The following is a 17856-nucleotide window of genomic DNA, read 5'->3' as shown; positions in this document are numbered from 1 at the left end:
TCTAGGCACAGCCAAGATACTGCGCAGAACCCTCAAGCTCCCAGGCCTCTGGTAGAGGACCCGAGCTCAGAGGATGAAACTATTTGATTGAGAAGAGGAGGCTGATGAACGATAGAAAATATTCTTGTGTTTATCGCTAAACTCCTGTGGAGGCTTTATGCACATGGGAACATAAAATAGTACACTTGAAATAAAACAAAACTAACTTACAAGTAACTTTTCAGCAAGATAAAGCAGCTCGTTCTGAGCCAATAATTCCTTAATATTGATGAAAAAGTGCTGGTTCGACTAGCAGATCATTTCATTTGTAAGTTGTACTTTTTCATCAATATGAAGAAACGATTAACTTAAAACAAGCTCCTGTATCTTGCTGAAAAGACACTTGTATGCTAATTTTGTCTTATATCAAACGTACAAAGATATTTCCACTAGAAACTCAAACAAGATCGTAAAGATTTCATGTTTTTGCAGTGCGGTTGTTTCCGCAAACCTGGTTGTTCAGATTGCTGCCAACTTAAAATTTCACAACACAAATCTCCTCCAAACTACAGTTTCAGGACCCTCGCCCTCAGACCGCACTAGAGCAGGTGTTTGTGCTCACACTCTGCGGCTCGTCAGCTCCAGGGCAGCCGGGTCACTCTGCGTGTAGCGGCATGCCAACTGAACCCACAGAGCAACCGCAAGCTAAAAGGTGATTTAACGGATTGAGCAAACAATCTGCAAACCTCAGAGCTAAGGTTGAACTAGAGGAAATTTTAATCTTAGTTTGTTTTGTGTTCGGGTTTAAACGTGATCAACATCTAATAAATAAAGGAAAGCGATAAAGAGCGGCCCGCTAACCGATAACGGTTCACAATTTGACAGGAGAAAGAATAAAACTGAGCGGTCAGAGACTATTAGGCTGCTTAGATCTATGTGAGAACAGAAAGCATGTCGTTTTAAAGCGACTTGTGACATTTCTTGCATAAAGGCAATTATTGGGCTTCCTCTTATTCATGTCACAAGCTGACACGTCCATAAATGCCTGTGCCCAGAGGCTCTCTCAGCTGAATGAAACATGACTCGTTTAGTTACTCAACAGAGTCACGAACAGGAGAACAGCATGATCTTAACCGTCTTAACTTCACCAATGCCTCTCAAGCTAATTGTTTTTCCTATGAACTGCCACACCCTCAGTGCTCAGCTTTAATGCTGGTATTTAATTTGCAGTGTTATCCTACAGGGATTTCGGAGACCGATCACAGATTCGATCGGAATCGGGCGTGATGTGCAGATCGGGGATCGGATATATATTTGCTCTAAACATGGATGTTGATAATAATAGTTAGCATCTATTGTTATGTTCAGACCATGGATTGCAGTGTAAGACTGAAGGTGCTCACATTTTCTCACCAAGAAATGACCTGCTTCCTTTCACTTTCACTCGTCTCTCCAGTTCATTTCTTTTCTCTTTTTGTTGTTATTGGATAATAATTGATATTCATCAGTTATTAATGTAAAATGTACTCATTCAGCTGCTTATTTTAGACATTACTTATAAAGCGATTTTTAAGCATGTAGCCCAAATTCCGTTTTTATTACAGACATTAATGCAAAACAGACCATCTCAGATTTTATTTTTGTTTTGGGAAAAGTAGCACAAATGTAATTCACAGCCAATGTATCTGTTTCATCTCAACTCAGATTCCCATGATCTTTTTGGGTAACACTTTATTTGAAGGGGGTTGAATAAGACTGTCATGACACTTTCATAAACATGACATAACACCTGTCATGAGCATCAATAAGTCTTCATGAATATTTATGACTGTTGTCATAAAGCGTCATTCGGTAAATTATGACACTTTTAATACAAAGTTGACATTATTTAAAATGTCTTTGTTATGGCAACTTGACATTAACCAAGAAATCATTACTGTTTAAACTTTACCTTTAATAACATAAAGTTACCTAATTTTTAAAGTGAAATCAGTAATTATTTTATAACAAATTTATATCAGTAATGATTTCTTGGTTAATGTCAAGTTGTCATAACAAAGACATTTTGAATAATGTCAACTTTGTATTAAAAGTGTCATAATTAACCGAATGACGCTTTATGACAACAGTCATAAATATTCATGAAGGCTTATTGATGTTCATGAGGTGTTATGTCATGTTTATGAAAGTGTCATGTCAGTCTTATTCAACCCCCTTCAAATAAAGTGTTACCTCTTTTTGTAAGCAATCTTATTTTACTCCTTATTACCATTTTTGCTATTTTAGCTTGTTTTGTCAAAAAATAATAATTTATTATTTTTATTTTTTATCATAATAAAAAAAAAAAGATCTCGACATTCTTTTTGTTCATTTGCCAACACATTGAACCATTGTTCACTGGTCTAATCAGTCGATTTTTGTTCAAAGAAATTGAGCTCACAGAACAAAAAAATACCAATAAGCTCAAGAATTTATTGGTATTTTTGATGGGACCTAAACTTCAAACTCTAACTTGTGACATATCAATGAAACTTGCTATTTATTGTGCTATTAGCCTCAATCTATTAGCTCTCATCTGGCTGCCTTTTACTAAATTTATTAATCAAGTCAACACGAAAAATAAAAAAATAACAGGGCAAGAACTGCTTAACAGGTTGAGCTGCAACCTCAAGCTTTAGCTGACAGTTCTTCAGCTTTTGGATGAATGTTAGGCAAACACGTTTTTTTTTCTCTCCTCCAAGCATTCGTGTGGAGTTCCGCTGCTTGGAAACCCACACAAAAAATAGTTTGAAGATAACTATAGATGTATATATGTTTTGCTTGTCAAAGCCAGCTAGCAACGAGACGGATGATTATTAAACTAAAACATGATCGGCAAATAATTATGTGGCACTCACCTTTCATAATGTTGACAGACGGCAGCCTTCAAGGAAGAGAGCGGGGCTGTCGTATGCGGGCCGGCCACCGTTTCAGGTTTCACTATATAACATGCATTGAGGGGCGGAGATAGAAGAAACTCAAAACTCTGGCGCAGCCTACATTGAGATTTTCCCTCTGCTTTGCCTCTCGCTGAAGAAACGCCCCCTTTATCCATTCACACTCAAACACACACACACACACACACGCACTCAAACATACACACACGCACACACACTCATGCCCTACAGCACACTGGAGGTCTGTGCTGCCTCAGTGTGGTGGGCTGATTGCGTAACCTTTTGACAGGCTCGTTCTCTCCCAGGGGTTCTGCATAAACTGCAAGGGATAAGAAAGAAGGAGAAGAAGAAAAAAAGTCACGCTGGATAAGAAGAGTTGTCTGATTGTGTCATATGTATGCAAATGTGTTTCGCTGATGCAAATTATTTATTAGCTGAAGCTCGCCTGACAACTATTTTTGTTGTTGTTGCTGTTTGTTTTAAAGTACAAAAAGGCAGAGTAATTTTGAGCAAAGAGTTATGCCAATATTTCAGACGTCTGCGTCTTGCGGATGGTAATTAAAATGTCGCTCCATCTTCGTGAAGCTGCTGCTGCTTCCAAACATCCTTAATTCGGCCCCCGGAAAGCCGTCTTTATTCTCCGCAGCCAGATTTGCTCCTCACAGGCCCAGCTGCCCATTCACAGCATTTTCCCACCACAGGAGTCCAGAGAGTGGACTGGTTCGACTGAAGCGTTTGTTTTATGGTCACAATCCAGGGTTTTTTTTTTTTTAATTTTATTTATTTTTATTAGTATTTATTTATTGGAGATTGGGAAGCAGAGCAGGGAAGGAGATACACTCCTGCTTTTCATTTCTAAAAACGCTTTGGTGTGAGTTGAAAACACATTTATTTTAGGAATAAAAATCTGAAAAGTGTGGTGTGCATTTAAAGTTGGCCCAGTTTTCTTTGACACCCCTAAAAAAGAAACAAGACAACCAGTTGCTTTCTGCAGCAACCTAATGGACCTGCTTGTAATTTGCTCTCAGATCAGGGAGAAAGTTGTGGAGAAATTTCAAACAGATGAGATCAATACTTAGCTTCCCCCTCCCCCCAAGTGTTTTTCTCCAAAACACTTGAAAGTAAATGGAGCCTCACATTTCAGCAGGACTGACCTAAGCATACATTTGAATGGTTTAGAGCACATCTGTTAGAATGTCCTGGTCGACGTTCAGAGATAAATCCAGTTGTTGAACAAATGGTCAAAGTCGCCTCACATGGAGCTGGTAGACATGCAACAAAACGAGGTGTTTTTTTGAGGAACTAACCAAAAAAGTAAAAAGGGGAGTGAAAATAAATGCATGCCACACTTTTCAGATTTTTATCCGCTAAAGACAAGAAGTTGAAACAGTATCAACTACACTGTGCACTATCACAGTTTATGTGGCTATTATAAACAGATTCCACATTTCAGCAGGAGCATACATTCTTTCCTCGTGGATTGTAACTTTTTGATTTGTTGTTTTTCTCGTCATTAGGTCTCGTCCTGCTTTCTTTGATGCTGCAGTTCAACATCATGTGTTAAGCTGAAGATGCTCTGACTTTTAGTTTCTTTCTCCAAAGTTGTGTTTGCTTGTATTTCCCTCATCAGATCATGTGTTTTTCCCCTCCTTCCTCTCCCCTTCACACACGGTTCTAATTTTCAAACCGTCACGCCTGCATCGGGTTGTTTACCTCCACCTCAGCAGCACTATACATAGTTGCAGATTTTTCATTTTTTCTCTCTCTTCATTCCCTATTATTTGTTTTCATTTTATCCACTCGTGCCCGAGGAGCGGCCTACGTCTGCCTGCTCCCAACACATCGGCACGCTGCTGACCAAATTGTAAAATCTCTCTCTGCAGGTTTCAGCACGAAGCGCAGTCGACTCAACCTGCACGGCCGATACGCAATTCACACACATGCCAGGAAAAAATTTCCAAGAACACAGTGAGCTGTGTTTATATAAAACTTTGGCACGGCTTCTTCGTTTTGTTATGAGGGCATGATTAATCCGTTCAGCTGCATCCCAGAGTATTGAGCAACAACCGTGCCAACATGACTGTCTGCTCGTGAAGCGACCGAGGCCGTAGGAAATTTCCAGGGATTGAAAGCGCCGGACGCGTTCGACTCCACGGCAAACAGATGGAGCGTGGAAACACGGTGAGATTATAAAATGCAAATAATGTGGATGATCACCCTCGGAGCGCAGAACAGGAAGAACCAGTTCGCAAAGGTGTCATTTAAAAAAAAAACTTGACTGGTATGACTTCTGTTGGCAGACAAACATGATTTTTGATACTGTAAAGGACAGAGGAAAGAGGACAGCCACTGTATAAACTGCGTCTCCTGTTTCCTCTTGCATCTTTCCACCGATCTCTAACTGTTCTTTTGCCACAGGCCAAAGCTCCGACTCCATTGTCTGTGTCGCTTCTTACTTAAACTCAGCCAGTCCCTCAGCTTTACACAAGTGCAAAATTTCTTTTCATGTGGACGTCAGATTTAGTTCAAACTTCAAACTTTACGATTTGGTTAGTTACCAGTATCAAGTGAAATCAGCAAACGTAAAAAGAAAACAAAAAATAAATGTAACAAGATTGTAAACATTGAGAATTGCACCTTTAATTTAGAAGCACCTGCAAGCGTGCACTTGACTTTTGGCCAGAGTTGTGCACCTTTCCAGTAGTTTTCCACAGTCGACAAGTTTCAGCAAAGCATGAATCAGTTACTCTTAAATACACAATTATTCTTTTAACTCTGAGATTAAGATGGAAATCAACAGTTCTTTGAGACCGATGACTGCTACTTCCCCTTTCTTTGTCTCTTGTGGGGATTTATTTTTCTTTAACTGACAGAAGGATGAAGATCTATGCAGGTGGTTGTAAAGTTTACACTTATCATGGGTGTTAAAGCTGCAGTATGACCGCGGGCGGGTTAGATTAATCCACGATAAAGCAAGTTTTAGGTCATTGGCTAAAATTTACAAAGCTTAAACAAGGCAAAGGGCTAGAAGTTTTTTCCTCAGAAGAGAAATAATGAGATACAGTGTGGTTTGTTCAACCAGCCATGCATAGAAATTACAAACAAACATGACTTTGCAATAATTTTCAACAAGAAAGGTAAGAAGGTGAGCTTTATCATATAAATCTGAAACATTTGCTTGGCCAACAACATGACTGTTACACTGAGCTTGTATGGCCAATATTGTTTTTTTTTTAAGAATGAGAAGACTTATGATGCAAAGTTTATGAGTGGAGTTGATGCCAATGCTGCTCAACGCCTTCGGTCGTCCTGCACTGTCTGGGATACCGCCAACTCGTGATTCATAAACGGCCAGAGGCAGATCAGAGGCGATTGGTCTTTACAGGTTCTTCTAAGAATTGTTTTGAGAAAGATGCTGATGAAGGCTGTACCATCTGGAAGCATCATCTTAAGGATCTGTTTCTGGTGGTAGTGGAGTATTTCCACAACGGGACTGGAACAATGAAACAACTTCAAAATCTTTTAGCTTCACCCATAAAGAAACGGTTTTAGAGTGTACAATAAAGCAACCTAACATTAAACTTTTGGAATCATTGTGACAATTACAATCAAAAGCCACGTGTGTTCTAGGAAACCAAACTAACATCTTATGCTGCATTTATGTCACAAGTTTGTTAAAAGCTGAAAGATGGAGTGTGTGGTTTCAAATTGATAAAGTAAATTTGAACAAATCTGGGGTAGACACGTGTTTATTTCAGTCCTGTGTGGATAACAGAGATATTTCACTATGAACCTTCAACCTTCTATGAAAACTTCACATTATCCGTGGAACAATTGTTTAGTATATTATTGCTTCAGTTCACTTTTAGGTTTTGCCGTTTTAGGTATTCTTGTGTCTCTTACATGTTGGGTCCTGCTCAACCAGAGTATACATGCCAGAAGGACTCGAATAAAACAACTGAAAAACTAAATTAATTAGCGTAGGGAAACTGTACATGTCTATTCATCAAACCAAGAAAAAAGAAAACTGAAATGAACATGTCATACATATTTATATTAAAGTCAATCACAGATCTGTGAAGCTATTACTGCACCAACTAGCAAAGGTAAGTTCACTACTCAACTCACATTTACTCAAAATAAAATAAAACAAAGCTCAGATTTTTATTTTATTTTATTTTATTATTAAAAATTTACTTACTCTAACTTAGTCTGGGCCTTATTATTGGAGCTTATAGTTTCAAAATGTTGCTAAAAAAATGAAGTGATCAGAATTGTTTACAGCTCACTTTATAACATGCATATACATGCTGGCATCATGAAACACAATGATCCTAAAACTGATGAGTGGACGTACAAGTCAGCATAGCAGGTCTGAGCATTTTGGCAGTAAACAACATTTTTTGTCTCTGCCAAATAATTGCCTAAATAATATTTCGTTTGACGTTTATCCACACCTTTAGAGCATGTAGTAACACCTTTTGAATCTATGTAGCAATAAAATCCTCCTAATAACTATCATTTACCTGGGAACAAGAGGGAGCAGCAGCAAAACAGCAACAGTCAACCGTTTTCTGTGGAGAAGATTAGTAAGTTTCTTACATAAAATGCAATCCTCATCACGCAGATGCAGTAACAGTACACTGCATCTTGAACAAAAGACAGATTTCTAATGCCAATTAGGAGCAGGATCTCAAAAACTGCAAATCCCCCTCCCCAAAAACTATTAAAACAAATAAGCTCAAACAACAAAACCAATATCGCTACCTTCTGGTAACAATAAAGTTCTCCCCCATTTTAAACTAGTTTACTAGAAATATTTTCCTCCATAGTCTGACTGAATGCACAACCCGCAGGAAGAGCTGCATTTGTCTCTGTGTCGATAAGAGCCTGATAAAACTCACTGACGGTGCAATTTCTTACATTTTTACAAACAGCAACCTGTACTCCACAAACTAAGCACATTACTTTAACTTCAGCAAAGGAGAATAAAAAAAGTTAGCTGAACGTGTGATGGTAAAATCCCTGCGTTGTGCGTTGGTCTTACTGTTTTTAGGGTGCACTGACATCTCTCTGGATAAAGTGCAGGGACTGTTTATCAGCACTGAGCAGGCTTGGACTGCGCACCCATAGAGATAGCAGGAGCTAACGGAATACAAGCGGCTCCTTTCAAAACAAAAGTTGTTTTTAAAACAATGAATACTCAATACAACATGACAAGCAATTCTACAGATAATAACACTGCACATATAAAACTAGTATAAATACAAATCAGCATGTTAGCTGTTCTTCTGAGTGCCTTTAAAAGTCTTTCTGTGAATAAATGAAGTTAAAACCTTGAGGTCATTTTAATTCTGTGACCTGAGGAAACGGCAGATTAAACCTTTTAATCCCAGGTTTGGATCCTCGCCCCTCTTATATTTGTTCTTTATAAATGATTACCAGAGCTGTTACACCGAGCAACACACTGTTAGTTTTGAAGGTGATTCTGTCATCGCGTCACTTTCCCAACGCGACCTGGCAGCTAATGACTTCTTAAAATGTTTTTAATATTGCAATTACATGAAGAAGTGTGTCTTGATTTTAGAAAAGGGCTCCTCCTCGATCACTCCAGTAGAGAGATTGAACAGTCGAGTTGGTGCTACAGTATAAATATCTGGTATTAGTTCTTGTTAAATTGAGCTTTAGCCCCCATGTAGAGTCATTGGTAGAAAAATAAAATCCACACTCGAGCATATTGTCACTTTCTTCAAATTATGGCCCAAGTCATTTTTTGCCAAAAGTGATTTCTTTTGTTTGTTTGCAAACAAAAGAAATTCACATGCTGGAATTGAGCAGTAAATTCCAGCATGTGAGGACTTCTTTGGCCCCGCCCCCTTAATCTAAGCATAAAGATGGTTGTTTATGATGCTGTTGTATTCTTTTCCTTCTTTTTTTATTAATGTGTGTAGCTGCTTACTGTGCAGCAAAATGCACTCTAGGGAAAACAGAGTTCAACTGAATTGAGGTCATGCATCCCTGATACAATCTGACATTAAAACACAGATAAGGGAGCCTTGCATGATGATGCCTTTGCTGTTGTAACACTTGCGTATGATAATGTATCTACAGATCATGCCAACTAAAGCTGCAGGAGCCAAACCTTTCTGTCAATCAAGCAAAAAGTGCTTTACATCACAAAAACAAAAATAAAAAGTCATAAAAAAAACCTACATAAAGTCGACAACTGAGAAAGCAGTGCAAAAGCATTGCATTTTGACATGATCAAAATCATCAATACACCCTTTGTTCTCCTTTCAGGAACTCCTTATCAGCACTGAGTGCAGTTGGACCATGGAGATAGTGTCACCTAAATCCATGGGTTAGTTTCAACAAGCTTGAAAATAACAACCTTGTTTTTTACAAGCTTGTAAAAAATGACTGAAAAGAAGAGCAAATGAAATCAGTCACTGTTATCCACTGAGAGACAGAGCCCTCTACTGGTCAGGATGAAAATGCAACAGAACATTCTGGTGAATTCAAAATAATAATAAGAGTCAAGAGTCAAGGCGTTCCTCTGTGTTTAGCGTTTTATTAATAAGAATTTTTCCATTTGACAAAAATACACAGCAAAGGAAGACTGAAAAAGCTCAGTATTCTTCATGGAAGGGGTACTCTGGATGATCGCTCCACCTGCAGAAGAGTTAACGTCCATATATTTATGGTTATAAAAACAATAACAATGTTGACTGTTTTCTTTAACAAAGCATACACACATGAGCAGCTCAACGAAGCGGATGTTCTTGTTCAATGCTTCAATGGCCTTCATCTCTTCCTCCGTGAGGGAAAAATCAAATATCTGCAAATAGTAATAACAATAATAACAAAAACAGATTGAATATGCCTAAGAACTTTCAAGAACTAAGTGACTTGAATTTGAGTTGCATGTATATCTTACATAACACTTCAGACTTGACTTAGACTCTTGATCTAAAAACTCGCTGCTTGGACTCGAGCTTTGAGGCTCTAGTTTCAGGAACAGTTGTCTCGTGTTATCAGTTGTCTTGTGAGTTAATAAGGGTAGACAACTGAGTAAAGGACTGAGTTACAAGTCTGTTGACTGCTATGATAACTTGACTCGCACTAAAAATGTCTTGTCTTTAATAATATTTAAAATAGCCAGCGTCAACAACACGGCACAGTATAAACCACGGACCGGAGTCCCAGTGGAGATTTGCATATTCTCTTCTTAAAGAGAGCGATTTATCACGCACTATTTTGCATCTCTCTTTATCTTGTTCTCTATTGCTAACCTTTCTTGCAAATTAAGCTTAAGGATAATGATTTGATTTCATAAGCTACAATAATGCAGCGTCTTAGGCAGCTTAAACGCTACGTATCCAACAGTGGCATAAGAAATTTTACTCTTGGAAAAGGAAAATATTACATGTGAACATCTCCTCTATGACACACTCTTTATAATTCAAAGGCAAATATTTCTTCTTCACCTGAAAGTTGTGCTTGATACGCTCAGGGTTGAAGCTCTTTGGAATCACCACCACTCCTCTCTGAACGTTGAAGCGCAGCGCCACCTGAGCGCTGCTCTTGTTGTACTTTTTCCCAATAGACACCAGCAGCTCATCCTCCAGCAGAGGAGGACATGTCAGATTTACCCTTGATGAGACACGGCAACAAAGAAAGCCAGTGGCTCAGTTATCTTTGTCAAAATAAGTTACAAATTTAAGCTTTAAAATGTGCACACATCGTACCAAGAAGCATCTCTGGAGGAACCAAGAGGACAGTAGCCAACGACAACAATGTCATTTTGACGGCAGAACTCCAGGAGCTTCGGTTGGGTGAAATATGGATGGCATTCAATCTGAGAGGTAAGAGAAAAAAATACATCTGAATCCAAACCAAGCAAATTAGCTCTTTTTTTTTTTTGTCAAACTCTCAGTTTTTACAGCTGGATTACTATGGATAGCTATAACATTTGTGCAATTTTATCACTTTTTCTACATTCAGTGACGCCCCTGGAAAATGTGCTAACGGGTTGGTGGAGGATACCAAACACAGCCTCTAAACTCTGTGAGACGTCAGCGTGGAGGAGACTTGCTGACCTGGTTGGAGACAGGTTTGTGTTTGAGGCCAGGTTTTTTCAGCAGCAGCTCCAGCTGTCTGCGGTTGAAGTTGGAAACTCCCAGAGACTTCACCAGCCCGGCGTCTTTGCAAGCTTCCAAAGCCTGCCGAGAAAATGAAACTCTCAATTTTCCACACACTAATACCAATCACTGTCGAAGGCTTAGTTGATCTCCCAAAATCTGGGAGTTACTGACTACATGAGCCAGGTAAACCTTTTAAGGTCTTATTTTTAAAATCCTTCAGATGAGATTGTGGAGAAAAGTGCAGTGCACACCGTCTGTCAACTGGCTGAAGAAAGGCTCCTTCAGTTTCCCCTCAATAACAAGAAGTGACTAAAGGAATCCCAATTTTGTCCTATTGAAGGTAATTCAACAGAAAAAAACCTCTAAGTGTAAGCTAAATGCACCATGTCTACATGACAAAATAGCCTGACTAATTAAGAAACTCAAGTCTTTTTGTGAGGGGTATTATACTCAGACAATAAGTTGAAACTTTTACTTGTAATTGACTTTCTACGTTAGAGGATGTCTGTGCTGTATTTTTGTTTCTCTTTGTAGCGTCAATGTAGCAAATATGTGACATGCTGTTTTTATCGAAACTGTTGTGTAAATACCAGCAGTACCGTGAAACTAATGTTTTCAGTTCAAACCAGCCAAGTCTAGCTAACGTTCAGTATTGGTGACACTTTGAAAGAAAATGTAGAGTTCTCACAATATTTAAGACAAATTTCACCTATCGGTACAAATGACTTGGATTAACCTCTGAAGTTAATCGATAAATCTTTCTTAACATGCATGATTGTTAGTTCCAAGTTCTAGTTGTGTCAAATGTGTCTCACTGACCTGAATACATTTGTAAGACCTAATTACACCAATGTTTATAGTTATTAAGACACACATTTGTTTTTTGATTGCAGTGCCATGATTGCAGTAAAACAAAGATAACTCACTTCCCATGTCGCACAGAGATCAGTGTGGTGGTAGATATATTTCCCATTCTCGTCTCTAGGATAAAATTCATCGCCAGGCTGAAATGCAAAGCATGGTTTATCAATTATTTTTGCATAAATAGTTGATACTAAAACCTTATCCACTCTATGCTGGCACAATCTGACCACTGTACATCTCAACAAGGATGTGGCCTTGAACATATGTTATCATCCTGCTAAGATAAGAGAGCGTAATGTGTAATCTTTTGGCACCTTGAAGGCCAAGGGAAGCTCCACAATGTAGAGATCCACATAGTCCATTTTTAGTGTTTCTAGTGTCCTTTCCAAAGCAGGTCTCACCAGCTCAGGAGGATGGAAGGTATTCCAGAGCTGGAGATGGCAACACAATGCTTGTACAATAACAGAAACTTAGAATAGATGTGAATCATAAAATTAAGTAACTTAGTACATGGTGAAAAATATTCTTCAGAAAACTTAGAGTTGACAACAGCATACAAATCTAGGCATTACCTTGCCACAGTAAAATATGTCCTCCCTTCTGACAGTGCCATCAGCAATCTTCTCATTGATTGCTTGGCCCACCTCATGCTCATTGAAATACACTAGAGCCCCATCAAAGTGCCTGTATCCAACATCTATGGCCAGCTTCACACACTCAACTGTCGTGCCTTTCGGTGTCTATGAAATGCAAACGTGTTTCAAGTTACAATTACAGATTATCCAAACATGCATGCTTTTTCTAATAAACACCGTTTCAAAGAAGCAGAAGGGTTTTCTCTTTCTGCTTACCTTTCGAGGGTCTCCGTAGGTTCCCAATCCCAGAAGTGGGATTTGGTTGCCATCGCTAAGAGGAATGCTGTGGCTCTCTGCAGAAAGATTCATCAGTGCAGAAATGTGTACCCAACTGAGCTTTTATTGACTGAGGTTTCCTACATAATAGATACCAGGACGTGGCCATGAACCTTGAACCTGGTTGATAAATTATCAACCAAGCATGAAGTGAGTGACCTCTAACCGAGTCTGTCATTTTTTTTTTTTTTTATCTTGGATGTTTGGGGGTTGAATGTGAAAAATGACTTCTTTGAATGGGTGCAGAACATTACACTGGTCATAGTCTTGACTGTGAATTAGACATATAACAGTGTCAGCTTCCAAACAAATGTAAAAACAATTTTGTTGAGTTGGAATTAAATTTTACACAAAGGCTGCCATCACATTGTTTTCTACCTTGCGATGTTGTATGGATGTATAAATGAAAGAAGGGTAAAGAAATCACAGTGTCCAACTGTGCAAGGATGGGATACATTGCTTTTGTCATGACACCAGCTTTTTTTATTTACATAAAAGTTAAAAAAAACCTGAAGCAAAGATTAGCCCTCAAAGTCTTTGAGGTCTAATCTTTGGCTTCATGCATACACATTTATTTTTGCTTGAGGTGGCAAGAACATGTTTTTCTCTGGCCAGGACATTTCAAACTTCAGGGAAGTCCTCATTGGTCTCTCCTACTGCAGTATTAGTCAGTCAGGTAGCTATGTTCACTTTCAATTTCTGACCACACAGCGTTTGTTGAACAGTTCCTGTCCGGAATATGAGATAAGAACGGGTTGCAAGAACTCCCAAGCCAGGCCGGTGAGAATAAAATTATACTATCTTGTTCCTGCCCAGTTTTAGAGAGCTGAGTTAACACCATCCGGCGTTGAGTTAGCATCATTTCACGGCTAAGAAAATAAATACAGAAAGTTCAATAGGCGCCATCTGGTGTTCAAAAAGAAAAGTGTAACACCACCAGGCTAATTAAGCACCTGGTAGCGATAATTAAAACCGCTTTTCATGTGATACCAGACAACTCGCTATTTACTGACTTATTGTTAGCATTAAAAGTAGTTTTGGTCATTTAGCACATGTTTTCTAGCACCACCCGGCGACTGCTGAACACAGTTATTTATTTTATTTTACATTTTAGGCAGTCTAAGTTTAGTCTGTAACTATTAAAAAAAAAAGAACTAGTTTGTATATCTTGACAGAACCATGAAAACAGATACAGGAAACTGGAAATATTCAGATTTTAGCCAGTTTTGCTAGCTAAAACCTAGTTTCTCTTTGTGTTTTTATATTTTGACATCGTCATCGTGCCAATGAGCGCGAGCGAAACGAGGCCGTCTATTTTAATATCCTCTGGGCTTTTCCTTGATGGGTTTGTTGTCGCTACTCGGACAGTGAAGTACAGTAAGAAATGAATGGTTTTGCTGAAAGAGGACAGGTGTCAGAGCAAAGTTCCGGACTCACCTGAGCCCCCACAGCCAAAAAGCTGCTGCCTTGTCTGCACTTGGTTTTCTTTTACCTGGAAATGTTCCATCCAGGACGAAGCCACCAACCTTAATGCGCAAGACAAAAAAAGAGGTAGTCCAAACCTTTTCAATCAATTTTGTCCAAGAAAATGAAACTGTCATGAATTTCACACGCATGTAGAATGTCGATAGTTTTTATAATTAATTTTATTATAATATATTGTGGATTGCACTTAACATTTGAGTCAGACAGAAATGTGTACAGATTGTTTATGTGCTTAAAGACCCCAGCAGCACCGATTTGTTATACAGTAATGGCAAACCCTAACCGCGAGGGGGCGCGCTTGCTTCTACTTTCAAGGCTGAAGGATTTATTGGTCAAACCCATTCGTCCGTGGGGTATCCCACATTATAGCAAGCTGCTCCTTAGGAATACCATCATTTCTCACTGTTAAGATGTAATAGGGCTTATTTATCTTTGTTAAAAGCTCAACAGCTAACTGTGAGGCTCAGCAAACTCCTGGAGTTTATTTTTAAATGTATTTAGCCAAACATGAGCAGAGTTTTTGATGCTTGTCTTTGCCACTTGTAGCCAGAGAAAGTAGAGCTGGTTAAGAGTTAACAACTCAGAGTAGGGAGTTAGTTGATCTGTCATTTTGCACGTCAATGACAGATCAGGAGAATAAAAGGGTAATGTTTTGTTTTATGCAGTGGAAGTCATTAATATTTGGCTTGTGCTGCACATAATTTTAATCTTGTGTTGATTAGAGAAAATACAAACTAGCACCTGACTGCTGTTCATGAAAATAGTTGAGGTTATGTATCTAATGTTACTTCAACTGTGTAAAAATAACAGTTTGGTTAAATTATTACAAGCCCCAACATTAATATGACTTTGTGTGAGAACCTGTGAGCAGAAATGCAGAAATGGGGAAAATGCCCAAGTCTGTGCTAATTGATAAAAAAATTTCTGCGCTCATTTACTTGTTGATTAATATATTGCATGTGATTGCTTGTTATTGACCAGATTGTTTATATCTAGTCATTTTGAACTTATCACTCTTAGTTATACATTTTTACAAACTTTGTATTAATTACATAAGATGGAGTAGCTCTCAACAAATAAGCAATTTCCCCTTGAGGATCAATAAAGTCTATTCTATTCTATTCTATTCTATTCTAAATTACTTTGGATTTTCTTGAGAATTTTTGGAATTACTTGTAAATATTGCAGATATTATCTCTATTATTATCTATATTATTATATTATCTCTGGTGGTGGTTTTGCTTTACACATTTCTGTTAAATTTAACACAAGTTACTTTAAATATCAAAGCAGCCGCTATGATACTCTCAGTTTTGCCGTTCTTTCGTAAAATAATAAAATACACACATAAAATTAGTTTAAGTTGTGTTGCTGCAGGACATGTGATGTTTTACTAGTGATTTAAACTGTTTAGTCTAGTCCAAGCTGTGTTTTGGTTCCCACATTGAAGTCGGGGATCTCTCTTTAAACAATGCTGCTCTCTGAAGTTCATTCAGAAGTTGTGTAACGCTGACATGGACAAGCTGTTACAACTGCAAAATGAAACTCAGTCAAGAAATATGACAACTTTCATGAGTTTTTGAGTAAAGAAAGTTTTTTCTGTTTTTTCCCCCACCAATTTTAATTGTTGTTAAATCGTACAGTGTTAATGTATATCTTACTTTGTGTCTCAGGTGCTTCACAATGGTGCTACATTGTTTTTTAAGGAAAGATTATAATTTTTTTATAGGTTGCAGAGAGCATGGTGGATTTGTCTCATATCATGGTGTCTGACTTGTGTGGTATACCAGGAATCATGAATCAATAAATAAATATAACTCTTTCCTTATACCAGTGGTTAGCAATCATTTTAAAGCAAAGAGCCATTTTGCCCTCACTTCTAGTAAGTAAATTTCTCTAAAGCCCTTTGGAAAACATGAAGATTACTATGTAACTGCAATGTAAAATGTATTTGTTTTAGGGCTGAATAAAAATAATCAGTTTCTAATTTTTAGTTTTAGAGTGATAAAAATTCAACTTTTACTTTAACTAGACCCACCATATTTCCACAAAGCACCTGGCTCAAGCTGCTGCTAAGACCTTCACCGTATTATATAAAACCTATTTGATTCATGCATTCTAAAACCAAGACCCAAGTGTTCTTTTGATGTATGTGCTGGACAGCAAAATATCAGTAGATTTGATTATAAACAAAATCATGATAATCATTAAAAAAACATGTAGCTTGCTGACATAATTTGATAAAATATTAATATTTATGTGATCAATCAGAAGGTTCTGAAGTTGCAGAAACTGGAAAAAATGATTCCCTGATAAACATATAATTTCAGGTATTATTGAACTTTTATGACCTGGCATTGTACAAACAGAGTAAGAAGATACATACGCAAACAACAAATATTACTTTTGTTTAAAACCTTGTTTTTATCAAGTCAGAGGACTCCACTGCTCTGAACGTTTCCCTTAACTTCAGCAGTACACTCTGAGATGCTACATGTTAGCTTCTTAAGAACTAACCACAGGCACTTGGTGAGGTTAAAATCTGGAAAGTTTTCTGCCCACAGGTCTAAAATTTATTAATTTTCTTTTGAAAATCATGCCGCTCTCTCATGATTTACTGGGATCTCCACAAGTCATCACCAAACGGTGCCTGTTCTACTGGCAGGAGTTGCTCTGGAGGATGGTTTGATCCCACTTTATTTATTCGTGGCAGTGTTGTTCATGGGCAGAATTGTTAGAAAGCTCACTCCCCTCCATGAGAGACAACCGCTCATAAATTGTATTAGAATGCGTCACTGCTGGAGAAACGCAAGACCAGTGATTTCTTTCTCACCGTTTCTCAAAATGAAATAAATATTCTCCAGAGAAAATAACGTTTCACCAGTCCATCTGCTGTCCCTCTGCAGAACTTCGGTTTGTCCTTGAGGTTCCCCTTCTTGTCCTAGAGTTTTAACCCTGCCTACTTCACTTGAACATTCATTTTAACAAACGGTCTACACATTTCTGTAGACCTGCTCAGTCTGCTAATTAATTCAAAATCTCAAAAGTGGGTTTTGTTGCGTTACGCCTGAAGATCTTCTAAGTTACGTCTGTACCGCAGCTAATGACCGAAACATCAGATTAGATGGGGAATGTCTGGAAACAGTTTTTTTTATTTGTTTTTTATTATTCTTGCCATAGATTCTCAGATCAGGACTTTACTGGACTTTACCAAAACATCAACATTCCTTGATTGAAAACATTATTGCGTTTATATGTAGTTGTAAGTTTGTTGTAGGAATTGGGGGAGGAGTCGACTTCTTTGAGCTTTACATGATGGTATAAAGTTATTCCCTCGTCAAAAAACATATGTGGATTGTTGCCTGGATTCTTTCATGCGTATTTGAGAAATCTGAATGATTTCTCAAATACGCATGACCAAGGGGGGACCAAGTGCAGCCATTGAGATAAAGCTCCTCCTTGACTCCTCCATTCAGCTCCTTCAGACTAGCCAGGAGCAATTAGCAAACACCTAGAGCTGCACATCCGCTGAGCTCA

At 38.2% G+C, this 17856-nt stretch overlaps 2 protein-coding genes across 2 annotated transcripts in view; both read right to left on the bottom strand.

Moving 5' to 3' along the window:
* LOC106953628 (sodium- and chloride-dependent GABA transporter 2-like) overlaps positions 1-3208 on the bottom strand; it is a 24107-nt gene extending 20899 nt beyond the window's left edge. Inside the window, exon 1 of the mRNA XM_015042527.1 lies at positions 2877-3208. Within this exon, the coding sequence (XP_014898013.1) occupies positions 2877-2883 (7 nt within the window). The 5' untranslated portion in view covers positions 2884-3208. The remainder of the gene's footprint in view (positions 1-2876) is intronic.
* Positions 3209-9466: 6258 nt separating this feature from the next.
* Positions 9467-14364, bottom strand: LOC106953618 (3-oxo-5-beta-steroid 4-dehydrogenase-like). The gene is made up of 10 exons (XM_015042517.1): positions 14272-14364; positions 12775-12851; positions 12496-12663; positions 12238-12354; positions 11986-12063; positions 11015-11137; positions 10664-10773; positions 10403-10568; positions 9671-9753; positions 9467-9587 (listed from the first exon to the last, which is right to left on the bottom strand). Exons 1-10 carry the CDS (start codon positions 14339-14341, stop codon positions 9545-9547), a joined length of 1035 nt encoding a protein of 344 aa, XP_014898003.1. The 5' UTR covers positions 14342-14364; the 3' UTR covers positions 9467-9544.
* Between the last annotated feature and the right edge of the window lie 3492 nt (positions 14365-17856).

This window comes from Poecilia latipinna, unplaced genomic scaffold (assembly GCF_001443285.1).
Source record: "Poecilia latipinna isolate Pla-1442-1.1 unplaced genomic scaffold, P_latipinna-1.0 Scaffold34, whole genome shotgun sequence".
Taxonomy (NCBI): domain Eukaryota; kingdom Metazoa; phylum Chordata; class Actinopteri; order Cyprinodontiformes; family Poeciliidae; genus Poecilia; species Poecilia latipinna.
This window is presented reverse-complemented; position numbering and strand designations above follow the sequence as displayed.

What these genes read in the sequence shown, in the direction of transcription:
- LOC106953618 (XM_015042517.1), bottom strand. Translation starts at nt 14,341, where the DNA reads ATGGAACATTTCCAGGTAAAAGAAAACCAAGTGCAGACAAGGCAGCAG. An exon ending in CCTACGGAGACCCTCGAAAG is followed by an intron (nt 12,664 to 12,774) that starts GTAAGCAGAAAG and finishes TGCATTTCATAG; the next exon opens with ACACCGAAAGGCACGACAGT. An exon ending in GTATCAAGCACAACTTTCAG is followed by an intron (nt 9,754 to 10,402) that starts GTGAAGAAGAAA and finishes TACTATTTGCAG; the next exon opens with ATATTTGATTTTTCCCTCAC.